This window comes from Triticum aestivum, chromosome 4B (genome assembly GCF_018294505.1).
Source record: "Triticum aestivum cultivar Chinese Spring chromosome 4B, IWGSC CS RefSeq v2.1, whole genome shotgun sequence".
Lineage (NCBI taxonomy): Eukaryota > Viridiplantae > Streptophyta > Magnoliopsida > Poales > Poaceae > Triticum > Triticum aestivum.
Genome location: NC_057804.1, coordinates 565110718 through 565118399, shown reverse-complemented (window position 1 = coordinate 565118399; position 7682 = coordinate 565110718). Strand labels below are relative to the sequence as shown.

General features: G+C 53.3%; 1 protein-coding gene across 1 annotated transcript; it reads right to left on the bottom strand.

The window, feature by feature from the left end:
• Window positions 1-227: 227 nt before the first annotated feature.
• LOC123093281 (primary amine oxidase 1-like) lies at window positions 228-6944 on the bottom strand. The gene is made up of 4 exons (XM_044515200.1): window positions 5993-6944; window positions 1509-1893; window positions 1328-1441; window positions 228-1250 (listed from the first exon to the last, which is right to left on the bottom strand). Exons 1-4 carry the CDS (start codon window positions 6781-6783, stop codon window positions 492-494), a joined length of 2049 nt encoding a protein of 682 aa, XP_044371135.1. The 5' UTR covers window positions 6784-6944; the 3' UTR covers window positions 228-491.
• Between the last annotated feature and the right edge of the window lie 738 nt (window positions 6945-7682).

Sequence of the window (7682 nt, the reverse complement as noted above, 5' to 3'; positions counted from 1 at the left end):
GCACAACCTTTGTTACAGCTAGATGATGAAGTCTTCTAAAAAGACAAGCTGGATGATGAAGTGATCGGCTGACCGAATTTTACTGGTAAGGGCATCTTTAATGGTTGTAAGATAGTTGTTGGTAGGCTTTGCCACATAGGATTTTCGATGATGTGTCATACAATAAATGAGGAAAGAGTGAAAGGTTGTATGTACCTGAACCAACACCCTTTGCACAAGCTCCAATGTAGAATGAGAGAGCACTTTATTTATTATCTCACATCCTATTGGGCATACTAGATACAATCCATTGAAGTTGTTGTATGTTAAGGTGTTGATTGATGACATGGCATATTTTACCAACAAGCTAACATACAAACTGTTGGAGATGTCCAAATGAAAAAACCAGTTAACTTGCACGTAGCCTGTCCTTTTTTTTGCTGATCTGTTGTGGGTTCCAGAGCTTTGGGAATTCAATTTGACGTATGATGCCAATCGGATCGCACGGCGTATCATCTGGAATCACCGGTGCACGAGCAGTTCACGAGAGGCGGCTGGTCAAGCCCGGGCGGTCTCGTTGTGAGCAACGGGTTCCTCTCGAAGAAGTTGGCCGGCCGGAGCTCGAACCCGCCGCTCACGGTGGGCATGACCGGGAAGTCATCCTGGTACGGGATGTGGTGGATGCCCACCGTGTACCACAGCACGATGTCCTCGTTCCTTATCCCCCTGTCCCTCTCGCTCCAGGCGGCCAGGCCGTCGTCGCCGGTGCTCTGGTCGGCGTACAGACCGGGCGCCCACTTCTCCGCCTTGCTGTACGGCGTCACCCGCACCTGCTTCTTGCAGTAGCTGGCGCGCCTCTGCGGGTAGTCGTCGTCGTCCAGCACCGACGCCGCCGTCGCGCCGCCGGGGACGACCCGGTACCCGACCTCGTTGCCCATCCGGGTCCGCTTGTTGGGGTTGACGACCAGCAGGTCGGCCGGCGCGGCGTTCACGTCCACCTGCGCGTCCGCCTCGGTCTCGGCCACCTCCCGGCGCACCGTCCAGTAGCTCCTCCTCGGCGTGCCGGCCTCGTTGCGCTTGGTGGCGATGGTGTTCTTGACGAAGGAGTTGTTGGTGCCGTCGACGTCGAGGTCCAGGTGGTACGTGACGTAGTGGTCGTGGTAGACGGCGAGGGTATTCTCCGCCACCAGCGTGCCGTGCGCGTCCTCCATGATCTGGTCGGCGTGCGTGTAGGCCGTCCCCTTCACCTCCAGGAGGCCGGTCAGAGACACCTGCAACGGAGCAGCGCATGCATCGATCAAATTTGATTGCCTCTGTTCTTCGATTGATGATCATATCATATTCATACCGTGAATTTGATGGAGCCGCTGGTCTTGAACTCCCAGTCCAAAATGTAATCGTAGTTCCCACACGACACCACCATCCTCACAACCAAGCTCACGTCAGGCCGGACCTCCGTGATCTGCATCAGAGGATCGGTCATATGACTCATATTCATGCGCGTCAATGGAGCAGGGCCGGTTGGTTACCAGTCGGTCGGGGAAGCCGGCCTCGCTATGGCGCCACGCGACGTCGCCGGCGTACCGCTCGAAGACGCAGATCATGTTCTTGTTCTCGACGGGCTTGCCGTCCTGGCCGGCGTAGTAGCCGTCCAGGTACGCCGCGTTGGCCGGGCAGTCGGCGCCGGGCTGGAGCGGGAAGGCCCAGAGCCCCAGGCCGTACTCGCCGGCGTCCAGGAACGTGCGGTAGTACCACTCCTCCGCCGGGTCCATGTACGGCACGAAGACCTCCGACACGAACCCGCGGTAGAGCACCCGCCGCCGCGCGCCGGCCTCGGCGTCGTGGATCGAGGCCAGCGAGATGACCGTGCCGGCGCGCACGTCAAAGCCCACGTGGAACTCCCAGTTGGCCCACCTGTGGTAGTAGCAAGTAGACCAATCGCAAATCAGTGTCTGTTTTTTTTTTTGAAAGAACTGATCGGTGTCGTGTCATCTTATCTGGTAGTACTATGGAAATTCAGTGTAGCTCATATATTTTTACATGCTAAACAAGTTTGAAAACTTCAAATAGAAACCAGTAATAGTAGGCTTAGAAAAACCTTTCCACCCTAAATATGTTTTGTAGAAAAGAATTTTACACAAAAAATATGTGTACAATAATTCCCTATAAAAATGGCAGTAAGTTTTGCCACGGTAGATAAAAGAGAAAAGAGAAAAGAGAGAAGGTGATCCGATCACCAGATTATCCGGTTCCCTCACCCCCGCCGACTGTGACAGGAAGGGGAACCGCAGATCTTGTCCCTCATTCGTCAAAAGTCTACAATTTTTCAATTAGGGTCACTGGTTGTCCGTGGCTTCATCTCCAGCGATGGCAAATAAGGTTTCTCCAGATATTCCTACGATGTGGCGTTGTTGTTATTGTTGTTGTCGATGTGTGGAGTTGTCTCTCTGGCAGATCTTCTTGGATTTGGTTGATTTTGGTCTCTGGTGAATCCAGCCGGATTTGGCCAGTGTTGTTGTCGATGTGTGGAGCCGTCTCTCTGGCACATCTTCTTAGATTTGGTTGATTTTGGTCTCTGGTGAATCCAGCCGGATTTAGCCAGTGCTAGTGGTCTTTGGAATATTTGTAGGCCCTCTTCAACATTCTTTTTCTCCGGGACAGCAATTTGCTATGCAGATCGTGATTGTTGGCATGTTCTGGTCTACATTGACATCCCGACCGCGGATTTTACAATCTTCTGTGTTAAACAAGTTCACTCTGTTGAGACAGGGGCCTAGAGGTGACAACGAGCTTTGCTCACGATGCACCATCGGTGCATGTAGAAGGAGGAAGACTTCGACACCCCGAAGGATTTAGATGCATTTTATTTTTGTGTAAGGGCGTGTTTGTATGGACCTGTAATACTGAGTATATGGCCTTAGGCATTTCCGCAAAAATGGCCAATAGGTTTTAATAAAAAGTCGAATTGTATGAACATTCCTAATTATTATTAATAACATTTAATATTCATTTTAATACACTCTTTTACGAAGACTTCAGTCAAGGTTTGAATATTGTTAGACATGCCCATATATTTTTAGTCCCTTCAAAAATATCGAAGTAGATACAAAAGAATGCTTTCAATCCAATTAGTTAAAATAATTGTCTTTATTTAACATCCCCAGACTCAGTTTTTTTGGATGTTAAAATTCCAACCATAGAGGGGGTTAATTCGCACACTTTCCAATGGTGGTTTTGTTCCCTTCTTAACCTCCCTAGATGTGAACTAAGCTATATCAAGCCCCCCTCCAAACCTCAGCCCTGTTCATTCCCTCTTTACCAAACGCGGCCCAACCGTTCATGCCCAAAGAACGGGGCATTTGATGATACCCCCCCCCCCCTGGTTGGCCTGCCTTTGATCTTAAGCCCCTTTTGTGAGAGGACCGAAACAGTGCATCACAGTGTGTAGGGGGCTTATGATCGAGAAGCGGACCAACAGGGGGGGGGGGGGTTATCATCAATTCTTCCCCAAAGAACATGGAGTGAACATGTGGGGTGTTGATTTTCATTATCCATATTTTGATAAAGTAAATGCTTCCATCTTATAACTTATTCATCATAGGCAAGATTCCTAGCAAGATGCAAAAAAGCACATGAAAATGTCCCTAATTGTCTTACATCATTGCATGGGAAATTAATGAGAATGCCTAAACTTGTGTTCATTGCATGCAAAAAAAAAGCACATGAATGCAATGATGTAAGACAATTAGGAACATTTACATATGGGATCGCGATGTCCGCATCGCGCCAGCCATCCAACGTTGTCTTATATCGATCCACCACGCGGTCCAGACGTACTTTTTCCCACAAACTGGAGACAAACATGAGGGGCTTTGCGGGCGTTTGGACAGCACCCACACTCGCTTCTTACCACACTTGACCACCGAAACCCCCTCCCTCGCTCGCGCGCGCTTCCCACCCAAACAGACAGTGCCACTCTAGAGCGTCAGTGCCCGCATTCATGCCCCGCCAGAACGAACGCGATCGCTCACTGGCGCTGGCATTGAAGCGGCACGCCTCCTGCGTTGTTTCCATGTGCACATGACTGCTCACGTTCAAACGACACGACGACCGTTCGTCTGTCCATCAGTCGCTCACATTAATGACACGCGGTTACCGAGGCCGCTACTCCGGTGCCACTCGTCCGTCACTCTACCGCCCACCATTGATATATAAACTACCGCCCCGGCTATAACTGCAGTCATCCTCCTCTGTTTCCTCTCTGCATCACTCCACCATGGATTCCTCCCATGCCAAAGTACTTTGGGACGACTGACGCTGTAACAGAAGAAGGAGATGGTCGCCATTGCTGCCGGCCGGTAGGCAGCCGGAGGACGTCGGTGTCCCAATGGAGAACGCGTCCGACAATGATCTGGCGCCACCTTCCCCGTCCATGCCATCCTCGCTGGTGCATTGCGCCACGACCATCGGCGGGGAACGTGCCCATTACATGGACATGGTGCAGAAGGAGCAGTTTCGGGAGGCGCGGGCCGATGCCGCCCACAACCACCAACTCCTCCAGGAGCACCTGCAGTGGAGAAGCAGCTCGCTGCCGGTAGGGCGATCACGTCGAATGCAGAGCAGGCGGCACTGCTCGACTCCTACCACTCAGCCCGCGAGAGGCGGCTGCTTACAAGAAGTGTGATGAGGCGGCACACGAGGTGTTCGGTGAGACTGGCGATGACGACGACATGGCCGGCTCCGCCGAGGCCGCGCCCCGCCACCACGACCACAAAGCCGAAACGTTCGTGGGCGCCACCGATGACGAGGAAGAGCAGTGCACGACAGGCCACCCCGCTCGAGTCCCAAGAAGGCCATCACTCCTCCCCTTCCATTGACGCCAAGCTTGGTGGCCTGAGCATCATCGGTCGATTAGTCGTTTGGCGGCGACGTGAAGGCGGATAACTTTAGTTCCCGGGGCTCCGGAGGCGGAACTGGAGAAGGCGAAGCTTCATTTTTCGGGGCTCATGGCCGGAGATGAAGAACGAGCGCGGCGATCTTTTAGTTCAGGTATTATACCTCTAGAGTTGGGCAAGCACTGCTTTTAGTTGAACTATGTTCAAAATGTAATGAATTTCATTATGTTTATATGAAATCTAATAAAAATCCATCATGTTTGCATGAATTTCATCCGATTTGTATTAAAATATGTCCATGTTTGCACGAATTTCGTCTGATTATTCGGATAGTGTTTGCAATATATGCGGGTATCGTCGGATGGCGGCCTCCCGTATCCATATCCGTGAACTAATCCCCGCGAACGATGTGGGAGAAACTGGCGGGAGCCGTTATCTTATTTACACCATACTCTACTTTTTTAAAGTTTTTTTAAAAAAGAAGTTTACATCGTAATATACTACTCCCTCCGTTTCAAAATAGATTACTTAATTTTGTTTTAATGTTACTCCCTCCGTCTAGGTGTGTAAGTCATCTTACGTTGCGCACCGTGATTAAGGTGGAGGGGAAAATGAGAAAACTTAATGTGTTTTTGCTAATTAATAACAATGCATGTAACGAATTGACCAATGCATGTCGTGTTGGTAGTCCCAAATCATTTAAAGCATGCATTACCCACATCTCTTATTGGTTGATATGTCAGGAAATAAGAAACGAGATAAGAGTTAATGTACCGCGCCTAAGTGTTTTGGGATTATTTGGTTTTCGTAAGATGACTTACACACCTAAACGGAGAGAGTAGTATAAAGTTAAGTCATTTATTTTGGGATGGAAGGAGTAGTAATCTGTCATTGTCATCGTGCCTCGTGCACAGCGTGTGCGTGTTTTGCCCCGATGTTGATATTTTTCAGATTTGAACCAGCAACGAATCATTTTGCAGTGACGAGAGCAACAAAAAGTCACACTCGCGCAAGCTACTGTCCACATGCTAAAATTAAAGCCAGCAGCGAGAATTTGATGTTGATTTTGGTACAGTATACCACGTGCATGCAGTAATAAAACAAAGTACGAGAGTTACCTGACGAAGTGGCCGTCAATGTCGAAGCCCCTGCCCTCCGGCTGCACCACCGTGCCGGGCGCCGGCGCGCGGCCGGCGTACGGCGCCCCGGCGTTTCCTGCCCGGTAGTCCGTCCCCTCGGCCTTGGGCACCGGGAGCAGCACCCTGTCCCTGTACCCGACGATGGCCATCCGGTCGAGGTCCACCACGAGCGTGACGCCCTCCAGCGGCCGCGCGTAGAAGTTGGCTGTCGCCCCGGCCACGAAGCACAGCAGCTTCACCACCCTCCGCTCCTCCGCCGGGAGGTCCCCGAACCACCCGACGGGGAACACGGCGCAGAGGACGTCGGCCATATCCACGCCGCGGCGGCGCACGGACTCCACGAACGGCGGGTGCGCGGGCGGCAGCGCCACCGCCGCGAACTGCTCGTCCAGCGTGAGCGTCGGGAAGCCGGCCCCGCGGTGGACGGCGTGACCGAGGACGGACGGCGCGGCGGCGTCGGTGACGTCGACGCGGAGCTCGTGGGACTGGCCGCCGGCGCGCGCGATGACGAAGGCGCGGCGCGGCATGGCGGAGCGGGACGAGGAAGCGGAGTTGCCGTAGACGTAGGATAGGACGTCGGGCTTGTCGGGCTCGTCGAGGCCGACGTAGTGGAAGGTGAGCGGGCGCGCCGGGACCAGCGGCGAGGCGAGCACGGCCGCGCGCACGGCGGTGAGCTCCGCGGGGGAGAGGGGGTCGAGCGGGTGGGGATGATGGGCGGATGCCGCGGCGGCGGCGAGGATGGAGACGGCGGCCAGGAGGAGCGGGAGCATTGCGTGGAGCGGCGCCCGGGCGGCCGGCTCGGCGCGAGCTGAGGCTTGGATGAAGGGTCGCTGTGCTGCTGAATCGGAAGTGAGCAGCAATGTCGACCTCGTGGCAAAACGTGGCTAGCACTTGAGCAAACAAGGTCGCCGCATTGCTGACAGGTGAGCTGTGCTCGATAAGGTGTGTCGGATCAGATTTTTCTTTCATTCATTTCAAAAAAAAATTAAAAAAGCGGGAATGGCCTCTGCATTTGATCCCCTTGGCAATATGTCATCGTCGGATCAGATATATGTCCCGTTTTTCGCTGCTGACCACCGAAACGTGACGGACTGCAGGCCAAATTCCCTGCCTCCGTCCCGCGGCTGGCTCACACGGCATCGCCATCGGCATCAATCAGAGTAGACAGTGCTAAAAACGTGCTGCCGGCGCCTGCACGAAGCACGAAGTGCCCCCCGCATCGACCTGCCGTATTCAGGCGACGCCCACCTCTCCCGGCAAAATTTCATGTTTTGACCATTTTCCGACAGAAATTCAGGATCTGACCCTGCTTTGGAAAATTTTCGGGATTTGACTATTTTGCTACCAAGGCCTCTTGCGGTAGGGTTATACAGCCTACCGCCAGGAGGCCTGACGGTAGGGTGCGACGGCGGCCGTTTGCCTGTGCTGACGTGAATAAGTACCCTACCACCGCCCCCCCTAGCGGTTAGGCTGGCTAACCCTACCGCCAGGGCCCCTGGCGGTAGGGTGTGGCTGGGTTTTGCCGTGCAAACCTTCTGTAACGAAATATGCAGGGGTCCCTGGCGGTAGGTTCACCCTACCGCCAGGGGGGCGGCGGTAGGCTGTGTGACCCTACCGCCAGAGGCCCTGGCGGTAGGGTCCTGTGCTTTATTGGTTTAAGTTCATTTGC